General features: G+C 44.2%; 1 protein-coding gene and 1 long non-coding RNA gene across 2 annotated transcripts; one reads left to right on the plus strand and one right to left on the minus strand.

Annotated features, from left to right (window-relative positions):
- Positions 1 to 1,718: 1,718 nt before the first annotated feature.
- LOC138721078 (uncharacterized) lies at positions 1,719 to 27,545 on the minus strand. The gene is made up of 7 exons (XR_011337505.1): positions 27,360 to 27,545; positions 24,213 to 24,357; positions 23,742 to 23,834; positions 23,414 to 23,621; positions 17,828 to 17,922; positions 6,811 to 6,901; positions 1,719 to 2,730 (listed from the first exon to the last, which is right to left on the minus strand). It is a non-coding gene; the product is annotated as an uncharacterized lncRNA (long non-coding RNA).
- Positions 16,360 to 22,605, plus strand: LOC138721077 (ferritin light chain-like). Its single transcript, XM_069857724.1, has 3 exons — positions 16,360 to 16,631; positions 19,247 to 19,393; positions 20,693 to 22,605. Exons 1-3 carry the CDS (start codon positions 16,449 to 16,451, stop codon positions 21,194 to 21,196), a joined length of 834 nt encoding a protein of 277 aa, XP_069713825.1. The 5' UTR covers positions 16,360 to 16,448; the 3' UTR covers positions 21,197 to 22,605.

Consider the following 27,545-nt stretch of genomic DNA (forward strand, 5'->3'; position numbering starts at 1 on the left):
CCTGCACTTGGGGCACAACAACCCTGTGCAGTGCTACAGACTAGGAGAAGTCTGTCTAGAAAGCTGCCTGGAGGAGAGGGACCTGGGGGTGTTGGTTGACAGCGACTGAACAGGAGCCAGCAGTGTGCCCAGGTGGCCAAGAAGGCCAATGGCATCTTGGCCTGTATCAGAAACGGCGTGACCAGCAGGTCCAGGGAGGTTATTCTCCCTCTGTACTCGGTACTGGTGAGACTGCTCCTCGAATACTGTGTTCAGTTCTGGGCCCCTCACCACAAGAAGGATGTTGAGGCTCTGGAGTGAGTCCAGGGAAGAGCAATGAAGCTGGTGAAGGGGCTGGAGAACAGGCCTTATGAGGAGCAGCTGAGAGAGCTTGGGTTGTTTAGCCTGGAGAAGAGGAGGCTGAGGGGAGACCTCATTGCTCTCTATAACTACCTGAAAGGAGGTTGTAGAGAGGCTGGAGCTGGCCTCTTCTCCCAAGTGACAGGGGACAGGACAAGAGGGAATGGCCTCAAGCTCCGCCAGGGGAGGTTTAGGCTAGACATTAGGAAAAAATTCTTCGCAGTCAAATGACGCAGGGTCATTTGGCACTGGAACAGGCTACCCAGGGAGGTGGTTGAGTCACCTTCCCTGGAGGTGTTTAAGGCACGGGTGGACGAGGTGCTAAGGGGCATGGTTTAGTGTTTGATAGGAATGGTTGGACTCGATGATCCAGTGGGTCTCTTCCAACCTGGTTATTCTATGATTCTATGAAATTTCTTACTTTTTTCTTCCAGAGAATGTGTATCTCGAGTTTAGTCCTGAAGATCTGAATTGAACAAAAGTCCTCCGTGCCTTCTGGATACAGGTCTGCAGATGTTTGCTGCTCCTGCTTCACTCTCCAAGACCCGTTTTGAAGTCAGCAGAGACAGGAGCAAGGTGCTGTAACTAACTTCTCTCAGGATCTCATCTGCCCCTGTTTCAGTGGAGGGATGACTAGGTGGGGAGCAGACTCAAACCCTCCTCATGCCCCTCTCCTTTCCAAGCAGAGGGCTAGGCACACCCGCAGAGCGGCACCACACATACTGGCAGCTGGCACTGTCTGTCTCCCAGCAGCACGGCATTAATAACCATTAACAAAATGTGATATAGTTCCAACATGATGTCAGTGGTATTAACCTCTGTCATTCCTATAACAGGACTAGTGAAGGACTGGTTTTCATTTTTTCCTTAAAACTTACCTTAGAAATATTCCATAGAATTGAAAACAACAGTGGCTACTTAGAATAGCTTTTATGTTCCAATTTTGAAAACAAACTATCTGTTATGAGTAGTGACTATATTGAGCAATGGCTGAATTAATCTCATTCACAATATTTTACCAAGTTTTAAAAAAATGAACCAAACCAAAGCCTTCAAACCCTACAGACAGGTGAGCAGCTTTTGGAGGATACTGAGGATTTCCTACATATTAGAGAAAATAGGTACAAGAGATTTGGGAGTTTTCTGGAACTGGTAGTTTATGAGCAAATTACTTTGAACTGGTATATTACAGCAAATCTGCTATTGCTTTCAGGAGTATAAAATATGAGTATCTTTTCTTCATTCAAACTAGTACCCAGAGCATAAGCAATTATCTTCAAATGGTATTCACATAAAGCCTTCTACAATCTACAGAATCCAGGTATGCATTACTTCCCAGTTCAAAATAAAATAAATGCCAACTCTATAGACAGATAAGATGAAGTTTGTAGGGAGAGTTAGTATCATTTATTACAGTAATAAAGATAACTGGAACAAGATACAGTTTTCCATGTATTCAACCACATTTACGTTCTTAAATCACTAACAGGATCATCGCTGTTGAAATTCACTGTGATGATTCAGGGTCAGTATGTCTTAAGATGACTTGAAAGACTGCTGGATTTTCAAGACTGTCCTTTTTTTGTAGTTACAGATTAAGAAAGTCATATTTCCAATGATCACATACTTTTTTATTTACTGGCAAAGTAAATAAGGTATGAGATACGCCTAATCCAAACTCAGGTTAAGTTACATCCACGTTATCACAAAGAAATCTTTGGTTCTAGAAAACAGGATGGGGTCATCAGATAAATATCTGCATGGCAAACTAGTCCCAGCCATCTCTGGGTCTACGCTCATGCCTAACAGCTACAGGTACATGGAGTAGATGTGCAAGACCAGATGGAATGGGAATCTTTTGTATTCCCATACACTTTATCAGCCACAAAATGCAGTTGTTTCCCCAACTCCAGTTCAACATGGATTTTTTTTCAAAAAAAAAGCTTTCTCAAAAAAAACCCCAAAAGTTCATGTGATGTAGACTTCAGTTGAAAATTGAATGAGGATACAGGAGACTTGCCACTTTTGGTTCCTGTATGTAGAGCAGCTGGTCCCAGTGGAATAAAGGAAAGGAAGAAACATCTCTGTGAATGACACAGCAACAAGGGATACTGCAACAAAAGCGAAGTCCTCTCTGTACCAGCTCAGTACAAACCTCCATCACAAGGAGCACTTCTAGGTGAGTGCGCTGAGAGCAGAGCACAGTACAGACACTGCAGTTGTGTACGGAAGCAGATGATAGAAAGGAATGGATGCAACATTTGCAACTCTTCACCCTATTGCAGACCTCCTGAGAAAGCGCATGCCTCAGGTTAAATCAGGTTTTAGAGACACTCTCTACCAGGCAGTGGATCAGCCAGCAGCACCTCAGTGAGAGGCAAATCCGCATCCCTGTGGAAATGGCAGAAGACTGATTAATTTAATCACATGCCCTTTCTAAGAAAAGGTAGCAAGAGACAGTGAGGAGTACAAGTACTGTACAAATGTACAAGTGTCTTCCTCCTTTGGCAGAGAAAACAAGGAGTAGATTCCACGTGCCCACCCCTCCCCGGATCACAGCAGTCCATAGAAGTAGGGGGGAGAAGGGCTTTTCTGCAAAGCCTATGCCTCTGAGGCAGCAGCAGGGCAAGAGCTCAGTTTTACGACTCTTGGCCCCAACACAATTTACCATTTACAAAATAATCCTCCTCCGTTTGAGAGCACAAGGCCTGCTAAAGCTCTCTTGTCCACTTCTCTGATTCTTCATTGTCCACACTGACAGAGAGAAGCTGAAGACCTAATCGGTGTGTAATTCAATCGCTGTCCAGGCTGTGTCATAGCACAATGCTCTACTTGTAGTGCCACGGGTTAAGTCAGCCAGCTACTGTTATGCACCACAGCAGGTGTGAAGAATGTCACTCCCTCTAACTGTATGTTACCATTCTGTCAAAGTCCATTTCTGACACTACTCTCACTCACCACTTAAGGATTGTTTTTCCTACTGGCAGCAAGCTAATTGTTGGCTCTATGGTAAAAAGGCACTTTCAGTATTTTTGACCCTGAATTGGGAATTCCTGCACATCATAACATACGCTTCATACAAAGTAAAACCCTCTGTTCTGCAGATCCCCATAACATCGAAGCCTGCTTTCTAAATAGCTCTTTATTTCCTTAGTCTTAATCTAACAATTAGTAATTTTTGACTTACTACACCCAAAGTACTTCACTCTATTGTTCCTCAGCAGACAGGACACTGGACATAGCCACACACCTCTTAGGAATGGCTTGAATCCATGAAACTCCTTGGTACCTAATTACATTTAAGTCAGCAAGAGACAAGCGCTGATTTATCCAAAGTTCTTCTCCACCCCAAGTTGGTTAAAAATCTCTGGAAAACAAAACTAAATGTGCTGCTGCACTTAAAGGCAGATCTTGGGCCACTCTGAAAACAGCATTTGGCTTGCTTTTTTAAAAAAGAAAATACTACTTCAAAAGGAGTGGAAAGTTGCACTTCCATTATTCTTGAGTCCTACTACAGTGCAAGGAAGCTGAGGAAGAGAAGTACAGAGGAAGAAGGCAGGGCAACAGCTGCCATTTCATAACCAGAGAAGCAGCAATAAGTGTGTGTATCACCCAGCCATGCAGATAAGGAGACAGTAGGAAAGTGTTGCTGACAAACCCACAGCAGCATAAGTGAACTGTAATTTACTGAAAGTGGCAAATAGCACAGGGATAGTAACCAGGAGGACACCAGAAGACGTCTTCCCCTCACACAGACATGTATCACACACTTGTAATAGTCATGTGTGATGTTTCTTTCCATGTGTAACAGGGACATGTCCAAGGGATGTGCACACAGAATGAGCACAGAACCCCCCTATTGCTAATGCAACTATCTCCTTAACAGCCTTGAGAATTTCATTCATGAAGTGTTTCTGGTGTTATTTCTCTAATTCCTTAATTTTCATGTAGAAGTAATACAAATAAGATGAAAACCTGTTAGAAGAGCTATGCTGGGACAGAAATTGTACAGGCCTGTACCAGCAGGAGTAGTATTTTGTCCAAAAGAACAAGTGAAGTGAGCTGGATAACCTGACCATGCCAAGAAGTGGATAAACCAAAATGGGAAGAATTTCCCTGACACCACATAGACGATCTTAAATCAATAAATTTGCTATGCAATTCTATATAAGAATTATGGTTATCACTCCTACCTAATCTTGTAATGGGATGAAGTGCTTTGCCACACTGTCAAATCCTGAGAAAGCATCAAGGAGATGAAGAAAGACAATCCATCTTCTTGCCACTTGCTACAGAAAAGGTCATAATATTGATTATTCAAAATATGAATTGGACATCTGTATTTACAATGTTTAACAAGTCTTGCTTAGTGCTGAAGCCAAGCTGCTCTTTTCACCCCTACTCATTTACTGTCATCATTGACGGCTGATTTCCAAACATGGCCAGACACAGTTTACATGGCAGAGGTCATGAGACATTCTTGCATCCTGAATCAGGGTTTAGTAATGCCATATGCCAAGCCTTAAAAGCATGTGGAGCATTTGCAACTGAGTACCTGCGGAAATCTCATTTCCTGACAAAGAGAGGCCTCCAATATTCATGTTTTTCTCCTGTTCTTAGGCCATGCTGAAATGAAATACGGCCTGAATAATCCTTTTATAGCTACACACGGAAATGTCCTTGCTTAGCATTTAACCCTCTATATGGAGATTCACTGGATCGTCGGTTGAGCAGTCAGCAAAGACACACAGAATGAAAAGCCTGGCTGATGGGATATGACTGAAACCATGCACATGGTAGGGACGCAAAGTGGACATGCAGGTTATCAGAGAAACTGAAAGGACTCTGGTAACTTTAGTGAATATTGGCAAAAGTATAGGACTCCAAGGAGTCACATTGAATTTGGTGTTAATGCTGACAGTGACATATGCAGGAACAGCCAAAATGGTGTGTGTTCATGGAAAGGGAGGCCAGCAGGGCTGTCACTGTCTGCATGTGAATAAATAGAGTGCAGGACTGCATAGAGAGCTCTGCCGGGTCGGTGATAACAGTCCAAGGGGAAGAAGTTGAATATTAAGCTGGAAGTGACTTGGAAGGAGCTGGCTGTGAGTCTTGCAATAGGGATAACTTTGAACAGTTTATACAGTTAAGAGTGTCTGCTCTGCAAGGTACTCCCCCAGTACCTCCTGCTGCAGATCTGGGTTGCCCTTACTCTGAGTTGCTTCCTTCTTCCCTTTGAAAGCCATGATTCCCTTACCTCATGAAACTTGCATCCTTGTCCTCTCACCTTCACTCTAATGCGGGGTTGCTGCTGCTTTACATCTGACATGGGCTACCTCTTCCCCCTTCTCAAACTCTGGCTGCTACCTCCCAGTCATCCACATCTCTGTATGCCCCTCCAAAGTCTGCTCACCCTCCATTTTCCCAATACTGCCCCGGGTGCCTGCTTCATAACCCCAAATTATCTCTGCTTTTGTTTTCTTCCCTCACTGCTGGCTTTGGTGGCGTGAATGTGAAGTCAGCCTGGGCTATCACACGTAGCAGGCTATCACACGTAGCAGGCTATTAGCCTGTACACTTCTGCAACTCCTCTCACTTTTTCCAGGCAGCTTGCTGGAATGTTAAACCAATGACTTCGAACACTGAACAACTGTGAAACACTATGAGCCCTCAGAGTTTCTCACACACTGTCATGTACCTGTATCGTATCATCAACTGACAGTACAGGCTTGGCAGTTTAGTGGTCCTTCAGCCTCATTTTGGAAACCACCGTCCACCACAGTCCTGTGCAGCCTCAGTGCATGCAGAGTGACAGCCACTACTTCCCATTTCCACAAGGAAAGGCTACAACTTTTGTCTGCTAAATGCAGGGTATGGAAGTCAGGTCTCCATGACACACTCCCTTTTCCTTCCTTACTGCTGAACAGCTCTTCCTCTGGGTACTTCAGGGGACCCCCTCCTCTTGGCCATGACAGTGTACATGCAAACAGCTGCTCCGGCTGGATGAAGCACCTGCTCTGGACAACAGCAGCTGGAGTTCATTTTGGGTCCAAAGGGCCGAGGCCAAGCAGGCTGACCGCATGTGCACTAATCCAGTATCATCATCAACTCCACCAAAAACAGGTGCCTCTTTGAAGAGGGAAGGAAAAACTATTTGGGGAGGAATCAGAGCTTTATAAGGGACATTGTGGGCCAAGTCCTCAGCTGGCACATGCTCAGTTAAAGCATGTACTCTCTTGAAGTAAAGTTCATATAGACCAATAAAAGATTCAGTCCACTCTCAGTGGACTCTCTTCTCCTTTTAGATTTCTTAGGGATTTTTCACCTCTTCTCTTTGCTCTGCACTGATCTCCCTTTATAAAAAAAGGAAAGAAAACTTCCAGTCCCTTGCTTCAGACCAAACAGCTGATAGTCACAAGCTATATATATCAGACTTCGACATCCCCCTGTACATAGGTACCACAATCTTACCAGTGCCTGACAAGATGTGTCCCTCAGTTCTGCTGGGGTCCCAGAGTCCAGATCAGGAGCATGCTCCAACAGGAAGAAAGGCAATCTTATTCTGGAACAAATCAAATCAAACCCCATCAAGGTCCCTTAAGAGCAGTCTTTCAGCACAGGCATCATAAGAATTGCCATGCATCTGCTCAGACTGGTGGTCCACATGGCCCAGAGCACTACATCAGTGTATGGCCTCTAAAATGACAGGGGAAGAGCACATAAAACACCTGCCAGAAACAGCTATCAGCCAGATTGGATCCAAGGAAAATTTTCTTCTCTCATTTTGCTAGAAGCTGTTTTATAACTCAATGCATACCAATCTCTTTTTTAAGTCCCTGTTAGTGTATTAATGATAAACGCTTGTATTAATTAAAGCCTCTATTTTTTCTTTTCTGAGTCCTGCCATTCTGAGTTCCAAAGGTCAGTTCCACAAATCTGGCACCACTCCTTAGAGTTACTCTTGGGCCTGTTTCTAGAGAACCTGGAAGTTCACTGGAGCCTGAGAATGGAGCTGGATCCACAAAAATGGCACTGCAGAGCCCTGCCAAAAGAACTCTGCTCACACAACACGAGTAAAAGCAGATTTTTCCAAGTTCCTGTTCATGCATTATTAGAGGAAAACACGACCCTGCTACAAGCTGCTCATGTCAACGAGTCACAGCCTTCATGACTTTGTATTCCAAAATTTATTTTCCTGAGCCGTACGTCTTTTAATTCATGAGTTTCCAAGACCTAGGTTTGTTTAAGTCACTTTCCTCTTGAGACCATGTCTCAGCTGGGTTGCGTTACAAAAAGAAGCAAAGTGGAGATAGTTCTAGGACCAGAGCTGCTGGTGAGAATAACACAGGCAGAAAAAATAATCTCCAATTCATAGCAATTACTGGCATCTCATCCACAAGTACACACAAGTGTAAATTGTACTGCGTTGGTTTGCCCACTTAAATAAGTCTCCAAGAATTTCCCTTGACGAACACTACAGTACAGGCTAGACAATGCCATTTCCTCACCAATGCAGAGACATTCACACAACCACACAGGAATGTCCAGTGCTAGACCCATATTCTCAGCTGCTGCAGACTCACAGATTCCCTTTGAGGCTTTAAACACTTCCAAAGTTGGAAAACATCAAACATAAAAAGATGGCAACATTGCACACTTATCAGTTTTGTCCACCTATATGCCTGAGGGAACCAGGTGGCAATCACCACTTTGCACACTTAATACTGAACAGTATGGAAACATGTTACTGCCCCTCACAGCAAAAGCCATAAAACACTCCTAGCATCTGACAGCCACAGAGCTCTTCCTAACCCTCTGAATCCTCTCTGCGGCTTGCTGTCACTGGGCACATTTCACGCAAGCCAGCTGCATGGGATTTATTCAGCCACTTTTGGAGTATCAAAGATAACTTTTTTTTGCTTTTGCCCCAGGCAAGCTCTTGGTATGCAGGATTTAAATCAGAGAACAAAATGTCCTGTGAAATTTGTAAACACTCAGCACAGCAATTTCTAAATTCTAAAAAAGATAGCAACTGGAACTAGTGGTTTAAAAATAAAAAAAGAAGTCAAGCATTTCACTGCATCACTGTGAGTAACGCCACCATCTCCTAAAGACCAGAACAAATAACTTCCCAAGATTACCAGTTAATGGTGCTAGATGCCTTAAGTGACAGAAGCCAAACACACTCTGAGTTACACCTCATAATTCCAATGAAATCTGGAGAATGACATTCAACAAGTGTTCCGCATAAAGACGTTGAAATAGAAAATAATTTGATCTTTGCAAATTGGCACAAAATTTGCCTGGGATATGCTGCCACAAACAGACTACAATCTAACACCTACCATTATTAGATTTTCATCATATATGTAAAGCCATTAAAATGGAATTAAGCTGAAAGTGATAGGGAAAGAGATGCCCTAGGGAATCACAACACTTAACACTATGCAGGATAATATGTAGATGGCCTAAAAGAGGTGTTTTGAGCAGAAAGCAGCAATAAAGGGCCATTTGTTACTCAAAATAGAAGAATTACTTCCCTTGAATTTAGCATAGCCTTTAAATTCTATGATGTTTGAGTGAAATTACCCACTTCTGGTTTGTCTGATTCACCACCACTAAAACCATATTAATACAAAATTTAAAACAAACATTAAACTGATGAATGTTCACATTAAAGTTTCAAATAAAGAACCATTTCATACTTCCTTCTCGAGCAGTTTCATTTGAACTTTGAAAGGATTCTTTTTCAAATAAAAATCTGTGAAAAGGGTTCATTCTTATTTTTTTGTGACTATGAAAGCTAAAACATTTAGAGTCATTGCCTCTTCACCTGCAAACATTTTGCACACTTCCTACCACATCTGTGGCTTTAACTTCTTCTCTCTTAAACCAAGTAGCGAATGGTACCAAAACATTTAACTCCCAGGAGCACCTGTACTTCAAAAACAGGTGCTCTTGGCATTAGCAGAGACTCTATGAGCATTAGCAGCATAGAGGAGCTATGGGTTTTCATCCCTTGCTTGTAGTTTACTTCTCCTGGCCTAAATATTCCGAGTATGTACAAAGTGCATCAGCTTATGCTCACCTCGAAGAGGTAGGTCTGATGCTCCCTGGAGGGCCACAGAGTACACCTACCAAAGTTTACACTGCCTGGAAGGCATTACCTGCAGTCACTGACTTCAGATGGCATAGACTGCACACAAAAAAAAAGGCACTGCCTTTTCAACATGTCAAATCTTATTTTCTCATTCATCCAAAAATAAAAACAGATTCTTACTCACAGCTGTGGAAAGGAAGGTAGAGCAGAGAGGCAAGGTATATGGATTATGACAGACTGTAGGCAGTTTAGGATTGCACAAGCCCTTATGCAACCTGCTGCCTGGGGTGCACCACATGTTTTCAGAAATTCCACAGAATCCCCTTAAATTTGCTCCAGTGCTGAGACCCAATAGCTTCAACCTGCAATAAATGACTGGATTTATGATATGCCAAGACTGCAAGGATAAGCCTTAAGTTTGCTGGCCTATACTTTTTAAAATCTGGTTTATAATAACAATTACAAATTCTCAGAGGCACAGGAACCTCCCAATTTATTCTAACTTACTCCTAAATACAACCTTTAAAAAAAAAAAATCAAATGGGTAGTATCAGCCAGTACCACTTGAAATGAATATTCCACTTACAGTTCAAGTGTATTTATAAGAGAAGAAAAGGAGATTGAAGGGCCAGTGCTGCTGACAAGGCTGAAGCTTGCTCAGCCTGGCTGCCAGCCCTCTGCAGCCATCAGGCAGAGAAGCAGGGAGCACAGAGGGCCCAGCTCTCCTCACTGCCTCTCTTGTCCAAGCCAAACCACAGACTTCCTGAGCGTTGGCAGAGGCAGGGCTCTTAAAGACACAGATGAGCTGAGAAGCCTAGTCAGCACCCCTAACAATTTTGTAAATACCAGGTGAAAAGATTAGGGGAAGACAACTCAACGTAAGTGAATCATCAACATTTAAAATTGCATTGGAGAGTGATACATGCTTAAGAGTAAATAGTGATATATGGCTCCTAGACACAAGCCAGGTGTGGCTGCAGTGTAGTTTTACCTCCAGCCACTGCACTAAGAAGTCTATGCACATGTCACATACACTCAAACATGGAACATGGCCATGTGCAGCTTGACTTGAGATGCAACAAAACAGCTGGAGGTGTCAAACAAACCAGGTAAAGACAGGACAGCAGTCACAGCTAGGAATCCACCTATGCAGTTAGCTGAGATGCAGTTATATCTCCTCGGCTTGACTGCAGAGCTCCCTGCCCCACAGACCTCAACCAGGCTGTTGGCATGAAGCCTTCTTGGGGCCCATGGAAGGGAGGGTGGGAGCTAAGGGAGAGGATGAGTCTGCCTGAGCAGTGCGGTGGTGGCAGCAGCTGGAAAGAGCCTACAGGGAGGGAGAGGAGAAGGGAGTGGTGCGTGGGGACCAGCAGGAGGGTGAGGGCAGGTGCTACGTGGGCAGGATGTGCCCTGAACTCCAAAGTCGCAAAGCAGCTCTGAGCATCAGTGGTGGCCTGAGGCTCCCTGCAGTCTTGCAGGACACTGGACCTCTCAGGGCCCCTGCAACACCCTGTCAGAAGAAGCTGAGCTGCCCGTCTCCTCACAGCATGACCTGATGCAAACTCTATGCTACTGGAAGCGTCCCATGGTAAATGCAAGCATTAATTACACATAATCCAATTTAAACACTGCAGAAAAAAAAATCGCATGAATTAGGAAATCCTTCTATTCCTACTCTGTGACAGAAGGTTAAAGATGATGGAAAAAATAAGCTTTGGAGTATTTGAGGTGTGTGCCAAAAAAGGCACTTCAAAAATTACTTCCAAAATCAAAATTAGTCCAAGTATTTTGCAAAGAGAATTTCGTTGTGGTACCTCATTTTAGTAAACTGAATATATATACTGGTAGATATGGCACTGCATAGTAATTTTCAGTACCTAAAAGCCCCCCAAATAGGCTCCTGTCTGCTCTGTTTAAGACCAATAAGACCAAGACTCTGACTTCAAAGGGACTAGGCTTTAACTTTTACTTTTGGAACATCTGTCTCTTGTATTGGTAAAATACGCTGATTTCACAGCACTACAACAAACTGGACCTTTCCATCTGCTTACTGACATACAAACAAACATTTTCCAGAATGTCTACCTCACTGCCTGGTCACAGTGCAATTGTCACCCCAGGGCCATCTCATGTTTTGCTGATGACCAGTTTTACTTAGAAACAGTTTAAAAAAAGTAACATTTCTTTGCTTATTTAAGTAACAATGTCCCAAATTTCAGACTACTTTTTTAACTTTATGAGTCATATGGTGCAAAAAGGCAACAAAACAACTCAGAAGTCTTGCTGGATTTTCTTCCACAGAAAAAGGAAAAAAGGAAATAAAAACAAACAAACAAAAAAGAGTGGGATCAGATAAAATAAATGAAATGAAGCACCTGTTGAGAATGGAAAAGCATATAGAAAAATCGGGTAAGTGACTTCAAGTCCAATACAAGCAACTGTGAATTCATGGATGTTCGTATGAATCATTCCCCATTTCCTGCCAAAGAGCTTAGGTTTCACTTAATTACAAAACGAAATCATCAATGAAGAAGGCTAAGTCACAGGCGTACGTATCATACATTTATTCACTTATTACTTTTTCCCCATACGGCCCCCTGTTATCACCATAGCTATTGATGGGCACTGAATGCTCACATATGAAAAAGGTCTGGCAGCATTAGATATACTGTTTGCAAAGCTCACGAAAAATCTGGCACAGCTAGAAAGCAGCTAGCAGGTGGCAGCTGGATAGAAGCAACAGCCACAACGCTTGCTACCTGTGATTAAAGAACAAGCAATATCAACACCAGATTACAAAGTGCAGCTTGAAGAGCCCAGCTTTACAAATGACCAGATACAACTAAAAATTTGCAAAGTAGTCTCGGCAGAAAGGATATTTTCAGATGATTGCTAAATCCCACAAGCAGTAACAGCCCTCTCTGCTGCACTCTGCCAAAGAATAAAAAGAAGGTGGGGGGAGGAGGAAGAATGGCTTGGGGCTTGGTAGGAGGGTTGTGTGAGGGTGTGTAAGAGCTTACTCTGCTGGAATTTTAATTGCAGTTCCATACACTACACTGTGGTTGGTTGGCTTCCCTCTCTGCCATACACTTTCAACACATTTCAAAATGTGTTGAACCAAAATAATCCAAAATCATAAAAATTAATAAAGAGATCTTTCATTAAGGCATATGTCTAACATTACACATTTAAATAATCCTAAATTATGGAAATAAACATGGTCAATCCTGTCGCCAACCCTTTTTGCAATGACTTGCACATAACTATCTGCTCTTGTTTTTCCCTTGGTCAAGATCACTCTGTGTCCAGCCCTTTTCACCTCAACATCAGTTCACCGAGGAAACATGTGAAGTACCTTCTCACTTCAGGATTTCGTGGGAATAAGGATCTAAACCAGATTCAATTGTTGCATCAAAGCCATGCACAGATATTGTTACCTCAAGCAGGTAAGAAGTTTGCTGAGGCATACAGTTTGGGAGAGAGACGAAAGACTTCAACTTCCATTTAGGGCAGGTGGGGAAGAAAGCAACCTGTCTTAAAAGCAACCCCACCAGATACCAGGCAGCTGCACTTACTCCATGCCATGTTGAAATTTTGCAACTAAGAAACTGAACAAAGGGTTTGTTCCCCAGGATATAGCATTTCTTGAAAACCAAGGCTTGAGGTCACAAGATTTTCAAACAAATGATACTTTACTCAGTCCAGATATATCCATCATGTGACACTACCTCATTCTATGTACCAAGAATCCTTCCATTAATTTGTAATGGACTTTTTCCACAATACATTTAATTACAGTATAAGTGACACGTGTATCCTTTTGTTCTATAAATTACAAAGCAAAATAAACTGAATTATGTTCTCATAGAAGACGGATTAAGGAACATACAGAGATTAAATTTAGAGTCAGTGTTAAGATCAGTCCCATATATCATAGGTGGCCTTAAATGTCTTTGCATCTTAGTTCTCCATTACTGAAATGGGATAATAATATTGATGACACCCAGCTGAGTGGTGCAGTTGTCACACCAAATAGTTGGTATGTCATCCAGAGGGACCTGGACAAGCTGTGTGTGCCTGTGTGAATCTCACGAAGTTGAACAAGGCCAAGTGCAAGGTCCTACACCTGGGTCAGGGCAATCTGTGATTTCAATACAGGATAGGGTATGATGTGATTGAGAGCTGCCCTGCAGAGAAGGTGATGATTGATGAGAAGCTTGACATGAGCCAGTAATGCACGCTTGCAGCCCAGAAGGCCAACCATATCCTGGACTACATTAAAAGAAGCGTGGCCAGCAGGCTGAGGGAGGCGATTCTGCCCCTCTATTCCACTCTTGTGAGACCCCATCTGGAGTACTGTGCCCAGTTCTGGAATCCTCAACATAAGAAGGATATGGAGCTGTTGGAACGGGACCAGAGGAGGGCTAAAAAGATGCACTTCCCATACCAGGACAGGCTGAGAGAGCTGGGGTTGTTCAGCCTGGAGAAGAGAAGCCTCCAAGGAGATCTTATAGCAACCTTACAGTACCTGAGGGGGGCATACAAGAAAGCTGGGAAGGGACTTCTCACAAAGGCATGTAGTGATAAGACGAGGAGGAATGGCTATAAATTGGAGAGGGGAAGATTTAGACTAGACATTAGTAAGAAATTCTTCACAATGAGGGTGGTGAGGCACTGGAACAGGTTGCCTAGAGAAGCTGTGGATGCTCCATCCCGCAAAGTGTTCCAAGGGCAGGTTGGATGGGACCTTGAGCAGCCTGGTCTCATAGGAGGTGTCCCTGCCCAATAGCAGGGGTGGGGTTGGATCTAGATGATCTTTAAGGTCCCTTCCAACTCAAACCACTCCATGATTCTATGATTCCAAGGGACCAGAATTCCACTAATACAGAAACAGTATCAATGAGCTGATATGCTCAGAAATTAGTCATGAATGTTCACCTAACAAAATGTAACTATAAGCTTTTCCACAGAGACATTAGCTAACTTGCTTTCTATTGTGATTTTACACTTCAAATTATTTTGACTGTCCAAAGAAAGGAGGTCATCAAGTTTTCTGTTTTGATTAGGATGCCAATGCCTACACAGACAATACACTTGCTCCTCCTCTTCTGAGACAGTCAAATGATTATTCTGGAATAAGAAAACAATAGGAACTATTTTAACTGTTAAAACAAAGGCAGTTGGAATGGAGGGAGCTAAAAGGTAACTGTTAGAAGTACACCTTCCCAGCAAAAGTCCCTAGTGCCCCTAATTGAGAACTGCAGAACAAGGACATATATTGTTAACTGTCTTGACAATGAATATATTGTAACTTATTGATTTAGGTACTTACTTTAGCCTTGCAAACCTAACAGGTATGTTTTAATCATATGTAGTTTTACCCAAATGCTTAAAATAAGCATATACTTAAATGTATTTTTAAGATTAACTTACCACACTGCTTTGCATTTTATTTGCTGAAACTTTTGATTCGACTTAAAAACAGCCTGAAGAATCAGAAGAATGAAAAAGATGGACAACTACAATACAGAAAGCAGCCTGAAGAGCATAAAAGATGGAGGAACTGAACCAGAAGTACCTAAGTTTCTCATGAGCAATATTCTCACATCTTTACGTGACTTCTCTCAGAGGATGTGTGCTCTGCTCTAGGCAGTCAGATCCAATAACAATTAAAATGTGCAACGGAATAATGATTTTGCCTTTAGCATCCTGGGTTTATGGGGGAGTGGGGTGATTGGCTAGAAAATATTCCAAGAACGGCACGTAACATTAAGCTTACTAAAGAGAAAGTCACTGAACAGAAAATTATCGAAGTCTAAGGGTGTTGAGATTACTCATATTTCTACTCCATTGACTTGAATCTGTTAAAGGTAAATAAATATTCAAGCAGTAACACAGAGAGCTCCACCATAGAATCACCAGGTTGGAAAAGACCTCTGAGACCATCAAGTCCAACCATTCCTATCTGCCACTAAACCATACCATGAAGTACTTAATCTACCCGTGTTTTAAATACCTCCAGGGATGGTGACTCAACCACCTCCCTGAGCGAATTCTGCTAGTGCCTGATGACTGTTGCTGTGAAAAACGTTTTCCTGATGTCCTGTCAGGACCTCCCCTGGCGCAGCTTGAGGCCATTCCCCCTCGTCTGGAGAAGAGGCGAGATCCCTCCTCCCTACAACCTCCTCGCAGGTAGTTGTAGAGAGCAATAAGGTCTCCCCTCAGCCTCCTCTTCTCCAGGCTGCAACAGGGCCTTGGAACAGGCTGCCCAGGGAGGTGGTTGAGTCACCATTCCTGGAGGTGTTTAAAAGATGGGTAGGTGAGGTGCTCAGGGACATGGTTTAGTGGCAGACAGTAATGGTTGGACTTCACGATCCAAGGTCTTTTCCAACCTAGCAATTCTATGATTCTGTGTAAACAACCCCAGCTCCCTCAGCCACTCCTCTTGTCCTCCAGCCCCTTCACCAGCAATAAAGTACTTGAAAAAGTCAGAAACCTGTTTGCTTTTAAAATTACTGGATTAAGGATTATTAGATCCTGAAAATGGTTTACTCCGCCTAGATAGGACCGGCTCGACGCAAACTCTTCAGCGCCAAATCCAAACCTATCAAGGACCTGCCCAGGGCTTGTTCGGTGCCCGGCACGTGTCCCGCAGCCCCAGCACCCGCCACACGGCGCCGTTTGACACTGAAACACGGGCGACCGCGCCCGCCGCCTCCCGAACGGGCTGGGGGAGCTCCGGGGCGCCGCTCGCCCCCCATCCGGAGGGGGCGTGGCCAGGGGAGGAGTGGGCGTGGCCGGGGATCAGGCTTTTGCTAGTGGCTGGTGTGGGCGTGGCCAGGTGCTGTGCGGGCGCCGCCAGCGATGTAGGCGTGGCTATAGCCGGCGTGGGCGTGGCCAGCGGCTGGGGGCGTGGCCAGGTGCCCGCGCTATATCGGCCGGCGCGCGGCCAGGTGCGGCCAGGTGCGCGCGCGGCCAGGTGCGCCCCGGTGCCGCCCGCCGCTGCCCCATGGCGGCGCCCGTCGCGGCCGAGCCGCGCTCCAAGCGGCCCCGCGTGGCGCTGCCCGCCTGCCCGGCGCACCGCCCGCTGCCCGGCAGCCGCGTCAGGCAGAGCTTCCCCCCCGCCGTGGAGGAAGGGCTGTGCGGGGTCACCGGAGCCCTGCTGGAGCTCGCCTACTGCCTGCAGGGGCTGGTAAGGCGGCGGGGACCCGCCGGGAGGGCTTGGGGAGAGCGTGTCTGGAGAAGAGCAACAAGGCTGGAGGAGCGGCTGAGAGAGCTGGGGTTGTTTAGCCTAGAGAACAGGAGGCCGAGGGGAGACCTCATTGCTCTCTACAACTACCTGAAAGGAGGTTGTAGAGAGGAGGGTGCTGGCCTCTTCTCCCAAGTGACAGGTGATAGGACAAGGAGGAATGGCCTCAAGCTCCGCCAGGGGAGGTCCTGACTGGACATTAGGAAAAACTTTTTCACGGAAAGGGTCACCAGGCACTGGAACCGGCTGCCTAGGGAGGTGGTTGATTCACTATCCCTGAAGGTGTTTAAAAGATGAGTAGATGAGGTGCTCAGGGACATGGTTTAGTGGCAGCCAAGAATGGTTGGACTAGATGATATAATAAGTCTTTTCCAACCTGGTGATTCTATGATTCTATGACAGCAGAGCGGTGTCTGCAGCAAGCGGATCCAGGGGCTCCCTTCAGCTCCCCTTCCCCATGGGGCAGCACAGGCAGCAAGGTCTGGAACAAGCAGGAGGGGAATCGGACACCTGTGTGTTGTGGGTCATTCACAAAGGGAGTTGTGTCTGTGGAAAGAGGGATGGGAGCAGGGAACAGGGGCAGCTTTGAAGGGTGACTCCTGAGTGGTTTTTTTTCCCAAACTTTGAGTTTACACGAGTAAAACACTCGTGTGTGGTGAACTGGTGAAATAACAGTTTGTGAACATCGCTGTCTGCTATCGTCTAAAGAGTTTTTTGTCTCGCAGCATGAACACTGAAATGAATTTAAAAAGTTGTCTCTGATACTATGTGACATGCATACTGAAATTATGTCTGGCTACAGATCAAATATTAAGGCAATATATATTTTAACAAACCCATTAAAATCAAAAACCAGAATGACGGACACTAGCCTTTGTGATGCCAACCATCCACTGAGAAGCAATGCAAACTGTATTCAGTAGATCCCCAGGATCCTTCAATTATGCATGGTGTCGCATATTAGTCCAATAAAAATTTGAATGTGCAGTAAAACCTTTGCTTGTAAAGCATGTGGATTGAAACAATACTAGTGACTGGTAGCTAGATGAAATGGAGAAAGCTCAGTGAGAAATTGTGGATAAATTGTACCTACAAATGTGGACATATTAAATAGTTAATGTTTGACATGCAAAATTTACCTTACAGTTAAGCAGGTCTGGTAATTTGTGCTCTACTTGATGTCACACAGCATCCTTGCACTGAGGAACTGGTTATAAAACACCGAATCTTGACTCTGTCAACAGAAACATGAATAAATGACTTCAGGGAAACAATTATGCAAATATTGCAATGAATGTTCTTAATAAAACATTCCAGTGTGTCTCTTCTTGAGTGGTTTATGGGCACCCATGCATACATGTGTCACAGGTCTGGAGTATGCCAGATGGCCTTAAAAATACAGGAGAAAAACATAAACTTGCATTGTGTATATAACTTTCCTCCCTTTTTTCAAAACAGAGCAATGTAGATGAAGCAGAGGTACTTTACATTTAAGCAGGGTAAGAGCTGAAAGTGGGGAAGACAATAAGAAGCAGAAAAACACACACTTGTTCCTTACCCCTCCTAGCCAGGCTACAAGCTAACAACTTGATATGCGTTACTCCAATTCATAGTGTGTCCAAGAGACAAATGCTGTGCTGTAGTGCATATGCCGATTTAGGGAACTGGCTAATTGAGACACTGTGGCTCCCTTGGTTCGTTTGTTTTGGCATAGTCACGGCTGTTGCCTCTCATTCTCTCCAGCACTGGAACTATGCAGAGCCAGTGCTGAAGATGGTATAACCTGGTGGCTCCCCTTCATGAGACAGTAATACCATTGATAAAATGCTTCTACTGTAAGAGCTGGTAAGTTTTTGGCATAGCATAGTTAAATATTGCAGTGGTTAGAACTGTATGCTCCCATATAGAACAGAAAGAGGCCTGCAGTTAGTTTAGGGTTGTAAGACTTCTGAAGCATTGCTAGGCATGAGCTACGTACAATACAAACAAGGGTATACAGAGTAGTTCAATGGTAGTGGTGTTTATTTTGGAATAACATTATCCATAATAAAGCTGATAAATAGATGCAAATGTGTGCTTGTTCTCTTTTGGTATTTGCCTCATCCTTCGCATACCTTTGAAAGCTAATTTTTCACTGGAATGCTGACTTGAAGGGATAAATCTTGTATTCCCTATGCTGGGACTATGTTTAAAATACAAACCAAAAGCCAACCTTCCCCTGCAAAACACAACAAAAATAAAACACCCAACATGCACCCCTCCAACCATACATAAATAAAATATTCTGAGGCTCTCTGACTGCTGTGGAGAAAGAACATCAGTACAACGGTTACCTGTCCATTATTAACAGAAGTTCTACTAGAAGTATATTTTTTTTTTCATTTAAGACTGTAACTGCTTACTTTATTTATTGCAGAAATTTGGATTAAGATCTTCAAAGTGATTGTGCTGGTAGAAAAACTTCCATTGGGAGTCTCCCATGTTCTGATAGAGCTATGTTGTGCTGCAACCTAGTCCTATCTCCAGCAAATCTTAATGCTCGTGTTTTGTGTGCTTAGGGTGAATATTTTGACCAGTCGCATGTGGCTCTACCAAATGTTTCAAAGTTCTTCTTGCATCATGCTCTGGAAGAGAGAAAAGCCGCAGAGGCTTTGATGAAGTATCAGCAAGAAAGAGGAGGTCATTACTGTTCTAAATACATCCAGGTAGGTAGTAGACAACAAGTTTTCAAGCAGTTGCAATCTGTAGTAATTACTCTTAACTTCCTGCATCATGTTGTTAGCACTTCTGATCTCTGCGTTCATCCACTATTAAAGTTCTAGATGTAATTTCCCTGTCTTAGTAGTGTACAGGCTTTTGGTTTTGATTGTGATTCTCTAGAAGCTGTCAGATATACAGTCCTAACTTTACGTGGTTGCTTTCTAGCCCAAAAGAATATAAGCAATGGTCTCCTTTTTCTTTCACTGAGATGGAGACTGCTGTTTTCCAATGTGTGGTAATAGTTTATGAGACTTCCCTTGAACTATGCTGAAACAGCCCGCTTATCATCTCCATATTGAAACTAAGTAGAAACCTAGAAGCCATCAGCACCTAAGAAAGGTAGCAACATCTAGCCTGGGGCACTGATTGATTTCTTTGAGCACAGCTCAAGATAGAATTTGAACTCAGGCTTGCATAGGTACAAAGGAATAACTCAAAGTTATCAGGGAAAAATCCTACCCCATTTGTTGAAGGCCAAAGGGCTGATTCTCCTCTTACAGATTAGTATTCTGTAAGTAGTTAACAGAGAATGCTCTTCTTTGATTTATCATAGTAGTTGTTAAGCTGTAGAAAGTAAAAAATAAAAAGGCCATCTTGAAAAGCTCTGAATATTCAGTTTGAATTGGGGAAGACCTTATTGCAGCCTTCCAGTACTTACAGGGGGTCTACAGGAACAGTGGGGAGGGACTTTTTGTCAGGGAGTGTACTGACAGAACAAGTGGTAAAAGTTTTAAGCTGAAAGAGGGGAGATTTAGATTAGATATGAGGAAGAAATCTTTTACTGTGAGGGTGGTGAGGCACTGGAACAGGTTGCCTAGAGAAGTAGTGGATGCTTCTTACCTGGAGGTGTTCAAAGCCAGGCTGGATGAGGCTTTGAGCAACCTGATTTAGTGGGAGATGTCCCTGCCCATGGCAGCAGGGTTGGAACTGGATGATCTTTAAGGTCCCTTCCAACACAAACATTTCTGCGATTCTATGATAGGGTTTCCTGGTGCAAGATCACTCCTCAGGCATAGCTGCTGCTATCTAAATCCCTGTTCCTTGAAAAAGGGTTCTGCCACTTCCATGTGTTTCCAGACATCCAGCTCTACAAAAATAACAACCTATGCTCCAAACTAGAAGGAGTTATTGCAAAATCCTGGTGCATCTTGTTTAAAGCACAAGGTAAGTTGCAGGAAACCATCAATTAATGCAGTAAGATGAGCTGTTCTTCTAAATAAATGTAATTCTGTCTTTGTTTTTAGAAACCAAACTGTGAGTACGCATTTGGTCTGATGAAAGCCCTGGAACTAGCCATGGTACAGTGGAAAACCGTGATACGATATTTTGAAGAGCTTTATGCCCTGAGTATTGAAAATGGAGATCCTCATAGCGCAAGCACTATCAAGAAACAATTTATTGGGCCCGTAATCCGGAAGATCAAGCTGATGGGAGATCTGCTGACCAACGCTCGCAGGCTTGACTGTTCCCAAGACGGCAGGAATAGTCTTGGGGATTACTTTATGGACCAGTTGCAGAAAGAGTTCAGAACAGGCATAGAACCAGAGTCTAGTCAGCACTGCAGTCCCTGCCCACCTCTCCAGCAGTGTACAGGAGCTGCAGAGGGTCTGAAGCGACCCCAGAGAGAATCTTGCCAGCACAGAAATGGCATAGGGCCAATATATGCAACCATACACTGCACTACCACGCTGCCGCAGTGTAATGATGGGACAGGAGCAAAAGTGAAGCAGGGCAGAGAGGGCCTTTAACGTTGTAGATACAGGGCAGCTCCTAAGGCAGACTTGTTTGGAGGGTGGACTTGAAAGCAGAACTTGGGAGACAGGATGCTGTATCGCTCCTTCTGCTTTACACCCTGTCCCTTTGTTCTCTATTGAGTCACAGCTCAAAATCTAGCATGTAACATTATTTTGTTAAAATGATAGCAAGGTTGCTAGTTACCTAAACTGTCGGCATTAGTCACACTTTTTTCCATGCACTTCTTTCTAGAAGCCAAAAGCTCTTAAGCCTCTTTTCTATCTTAAATGATTAAGAGGATTAGTTAGTGCAAATTATTTTTAACACCACATATAAATTTTATTAAAAAACAAAACAAGCCACAACTTTAGTACAAGGAACCTTCTATGTGGCAGAAAATCCAAAGATTTAGTTTTATATTATTAAATATTTTATATTCGTATCAGATATTTTATATTACTAACAACTATATTAACATAATGGACTTTTTTTAAAGAATTATTTTAAAATAAAGTTTTCTTGTTTTATTTCTATCATAGGAGCAATTTAAATAGGTAATCTAATGCATTTACTTACCACCCAGCTATTTCTAGTGGTATACTTCTCCAAGATGAAGGATGCAAACATTTCCTCAACAGTGGGAATAAGACAATGTGCTGGTTTTCTCTACAGTTATCTGCTTAGTAGGTTTTTCTCATCCTCGGAAAGCAGATGAGCAGTAAATTGGGGGTTCTCACTAGAAGTGATCTTTACAGGTTGTAGTGTGTATTTTGCAAGTGTCACTGAGGACACTAACTCTAGGGCTCTGTCCAGACTCAACTGAGGATTGTTGATTTAATTACCATACAGACCCCTATTTCAGCTAGCTAAATTATAGTACTGCTATGATACTACTGCTGTTTCTTGTATTCTCTATCTTGGTCCTCAGTAGAGGAATAAGATCCTAGTGAAAATGCAGCACACTTAATTAGAATTGCATCAGAGAGAGTGGCCATTCATTAATTTTGCATTTCAGTTAGGGCAGTGTTAAATTAGGGGGGCTATTAGCACCACCAGACCAAAGGCCTTTACTTTAGCCAGGTTGGTTAAAGTTCAGAGGTATCCAAATTCCTTCCATTCATCTCCTACACCTCTCTTTCTGTACACTGGCTTCCAAGGTCACCTAAGAAAAGCAACTGGCTAGACCAGCTGCTTGCAGCTAAGGGGAGATTGTCATACACACAATGTCTTTTATGCAACTGGGGTTTGCTTCATTGAAAGATGGTCTCATGCTTTTATGTGATACTGTAAGCAATACTATTAAGCTTCAAAATAAATTCAGTTCAATGCTAAAAATAGCACTTTGTACCTACATTGTATTTATCAATTTACCAGGCAGGCATCCTTTCCTTTTCCAAGAGATTTTACAGATGTGTACAAAACTGCACCAGTAGTTTCCTGCTATAAGAAGGTTGCACAAGGCAGAAGACTAGACCACAGAATGAAAGTAAATGTCAGAAAACTGCATTAAGGACACTACACAATTAAACATTTCCAATAAACTCTGACGTTTATACACAGCTGCAGTTCAGTAGCCATTTCTGCAAAATTGCATTAGCCCCCACCTATCTTCTGTTGGCCTTGTAACACAGGACAGACTGTAACAAAGCAGAAGCTTTCCCAATCTTTCTGTTAATACAGCTCAAACTTGGCAGGGGGGTGGTGGGGGAGGATCACTTAAAAACAACTCCTGTATTCAGCTGTAACAATAGTGCAGCAAGCTACAAGAATGGCTTGAAGCAATTTTAGCAGCATGCTAGATTTACCTATGTTCACAGAATCACTAGGTTAGAAAAGACCCCCACAATCATTGAGTCCAACCATTCCTGGCTGCTCTCTCATACAGCAGAACCGTAAAAGATATTTCCATCTGGGCAAGATTCCATCACCCATCCTCATGCTGAGCATACTTTATTCAAGAATTAATTCCACTAACTGCAACTCAACATGAATAAAAGCGATGGAATCCATCCCTCTCACTATTAAAACACAGCTCGCTAAGTATGAACAGAGCAAAGCTACTGATTGGATTATAAACTGGTGCCATATAAATCTTCTTCAAATACTACTGCTCATGTTTGACCTACTTCTACAACAGTCGTCTTTAAGAGTTGGTGACCTTCTGAAATATCTTTTACCTTAAAATATTATAAACAGCCCAGAACATCTAAATTTTTCAAGGCAAGACTTACTTGTCTCTTCTTTTTTCCATAAAATACTGCCATGTCTGTTTCTCAGAGACTCTTCCCATATTCATCTTTCTAGCCAAATATATTCACACATTCTCAGATTTTAGGTCTTTCTCCTTTTCCAAGACATGTTCTGGGCCCTCTGCCTGAAGAGCCAGTTCCGTTAACTGTACATAAACTCATAACGAGCTATTTTCCCAGTCAGCGTCCTCTGAAAAAGAAAAGAGAAATCAATCAGTTACTGTAGATAACAAGCTCTTCTTGTCCACAAGCTGCTTCTCCTGAGAGGGCACATATGCTTGAGACTAACATCTCAAACTGTTAACAATACCTGTCTGTTGTGCATAGAATAAGTCTGTCCACGCTTCTCAGCACAGGAAGTACAATCTGCCTCTGCCTTCCCAGGTTCCTTTTCAACCACAACCTAGAAAAAAGGAGGTGAAGGATAAACGTGGAACAGGTATAAGGGCAACACTTACAGAAACTTTACAAATTCTCTTTCTCTGCTGAATGCTTGTTTGTACACACACTATTTATCTACACTTCCGAAACGCCCAAACCATCCAAACACACAATCAGGGGCAGTTCAGAATAGGTAGAGCAGCACCAGTACTCTAAATACACCATTCAAACTGGAAGCTCTGAAGAGACTTAATTTTTACTGAAATTATGAGTTACAGCCACAGAGGCTTCCAAATAGGTATGAACAATGCCATACTTCCAAATGCTTCCATAAGCTACCTGTGGTTCCATAGAAGGGACCCTTGCTGCTGCCTGCTCTCAGGGTGAGGAATTCACTTACAAGTCTCTAGGTGGAGATCATGCTGTCCTTCATCTTCTCCACCATGGCCACACAAAATTGAAAAGGGCACCTCAGGATTTGTTCTTTTCAGGCTCCACTGTACAAGGCGACATCGTTCTGGATAAAACCATCCTTGCAAATAATACTGGAAAAGTGAATGTTAGTCCTGATGGCAGCAGCAGTCCTCAAGGGCACCTTCACTAGAAGATCACTCTGAGCAGAATTCACTATCTGGTCATGGCCTTCTCCTGTCTTTTTCACTTAAGCAAATTCATGCACTTAAGAGCATCCATGGGCGCTCACTGGCAGCCTCCCTGTACTGCTTGTCCGTGTCCCACCATTTGTTACCTCTTTGCCCAAGGTAACCATTATGCACACAAGTCCCCGAGTATCTTTTCCGGGAGTCAAATATAACCTATAAACACCCAGTGACAGAATACACTACAACACTGGCAAAATATTAGGTCATATTACCTTTACCACAAATGAAACCAATGATCTAGAGAGAGTTTAAGTGTCTTGAGAGGGTCACACAGCCAGCACCAACCCCTGATACCCCAATTTACATGTTCAGGTGTTACAGCATACAACTATTTCTCATTTATACTTATTATGCATTACCGTATACCTAACACTATTTTGAATACAAATTATTTTTACTTTTTTAACTGTTAAATTAAGATTTTTTTTAAAAAAAAATGTTCATTACTTCTGCATCAAAGAACCTCTGTAATAACAATGAAGTGTTTCCACAAGTCTGCCTCTCTGAAACAGCTGGGAGACACACTTCTAAATGTGTAAGGGTAGTCAATTGCTGATCTCCTTGGGATGTATCACTTTTCAGCTTTGGATACTGTGCAAGAAGGAACTTGTATTGAGCCCGAAACATATACTTTTTTCTTTAAACAAAAACTTATTTTTTAGGGATAATGACAGAATGTGACTAATGGTTCTTATTTTTGTCAGTACTCAAAGACGTTTAAGTAAGCAGAGAATGGTGACTGCAGATTAGGAATTTTTGCAAAAAGCAAATCACATAACAAAAGAAGCCACCTTCACAACAGCCCCCCTGAGAAGAGCATAGGGACTCAGGAACAGATCATCAATGGACGTTTTATACCATTTCAGATTCTCTTCGTCAGCCCTTTTCCCCACTGAAGACAGACTTTGATTTTGAATAAGTTGAAATTTCACCAACATTTCTAACTGCAGAATGGAGATTAATTTTAGTTCATGGTACATTACAAATACTCATAATTATTTTAATCGTATAGTAAATGAAGTAGAATTACAGAAGTGCTTCCATATTAGAAAACAAACCAAATTTCTCATCTCAAATTATATTCCAAAATCAGAGTAAAAATTCTAACACCCTTGAGAGACGTTACCAAGACCCATCTCACTTCTCCAAGGTCCAAACTCTGCCACTGCACATTACCCGAAATAACAAATTTTTATTACACAAGCAATCCAGCTACAGTGCAACTACACTTGCAGCAAAACAATGATTCACAAAGCGAAGTCAACCCCTTCAACAATTTCAGAATAAAGGTAAACAGAGGCTTGACTTGAAAGAGGAACCAGAAATGCCAATTTATACATGATAGCTCACATGAAGAGTCATTTGCTGAAGCGATAGCTGCACATAACTCAGGCCTCGGCTCCCCTCCAGTATGTCATTACCAACCCATTGCTACATTGCTTCTTCTGAAGAATCAAATACTTCCTCTGATAAACATGGTGTGATGTGCTGGGGCACTACCTGGGTGTCTCAGCCACTCCAAACCTCACCCTGCCACACAACTTCTTTTTGCTCTGAGGTCAAATAGTTTCAATAGCCACACTTAAGTCTCACTGACTATTTTCCATCCTGGGTTTGTACCATCCTGGGTTTGTATCTCTGAGCAGCACCTGGAGAAGACTTAAGCAGGGACACCCAGATTCCCAAGAAAAAGTCTAACGTGCTTCCATGGGCCCCAGGTGCACCTGGTTTTTTTTTGCTGGGAATATTATTTTCCCAGGTGAAAGCAGAGCACCTTGGTTCCAGAATAACAGCTCTGGATGGACCCACTCCCACCCTCACCTCCTTGTCCCATAGTTCAGCAGCACCTCAACCTCCTGTGGGAGCCATGCCACAATTCCTGCCCCAGCCTGCAGCCCTCGCTGTTGGTACACAGGGACCTTCAGCCCAGGAGGCGGCGCTGGCAGAGCACGGCGGTTCTCACCAACCCTACTGGCACCCATCTCCTGCCATCACCCCTCCATGGGTGTCCATCTCCCACCCCGATGGGTGCCCACCTCCCACCATCACTCCCATGGGCAATTACCTGCCACCATCGCCTCCTATGGGTGCCCATCTCCCTTCATCAACCCTCCATGGGCGCCTGTCTGCCACCATCGCATACTATGGGTGCCCATCTTCCTCCATCAACCCTCCATGGGCAGCCATCTCCCACCTCCATGGGTGCCCACCTCCCACCATCACCCCTCCATGGGTGATCATCTCACACCATCACCTCCCACGGGTGCCCACCTACCCCCATAACCCCCCAAGGATGTCCACCTCCCATCACCCCCCAAGGGGGCCCATCTCCCATATCACCTGCCACGAGCACCCATCTCCCACCCGTATGGGTGCCCACCTCCCATTACCTCCCATGGGTGCCTACCTCCCACTAGCCCTCTTGGTTGTCCATCTCCCACCATCATTCCCCATGGGCGTCCACCTCGCATCACCCTCCATGGGTGCCCATCTCCCATCCTCATGGGCACCCAATTCCCACCCCCATGGGTGCCCACCTGCCCCCAGCACCCCCCATGGGTGCCCAATTCCCACCCGCACAGGCGCCCATCTCCCACCCCATGGGTGCCCCTCTCCCACCCCCACAAGCACCCATCTCCCACCCCCATGGATGCCCATCTCCGACACCCCATGGGTGCCCAGCTCCCACCCTCATGGGTCCCCACCTGCCCCATCCCCCCCCCAGGCACCCATCTCCCACCCCCGCCCCGGGTGCCCCTCTCCCACCCCCAGGGGTTCCCCAACATGTGCCCCCGGGCTCCCGCCGCCCCGCAGCGCCCCCTGGCGGCCGCCTCCCGCGGCGCCCCCCGCTTCGCGCCGCTCCCCGCGCGGCCGCCGCCGCTCACCCCGTGTCCGCGGAGCTCTGGGCGCGATGGAGCCGCGCGGGGAGAGGCGGCAGCGCCGCACCTGCGGGCCAGGCGGAACCGCGCCGTCCCCGCGGGGCGCTTAACGTTTGGGGAGGGCAGAGGAATGAGAAAGGCGTCCGAGCGCGGGGGCTCCGAGCGACGGCGCGGCCCCGGGCACCTGTCCCC

Source organism: Phaenicophaeus curvirostris, chromosome 5, assembly GCF_032191515.1.
Source record: "Phaenicophaeus curvirostris isolate KB17595 chromosome 5, BPBGC_Pcur_1.0, whole genome shotgun sequence".
NCBI classification, from domain to species: Eukaryota; Metazoa; Chordata; class Aves; order Cuculiformes; family Cuculidae; genus Phaenicophaeus; species Phaenicophaeus curvirostris.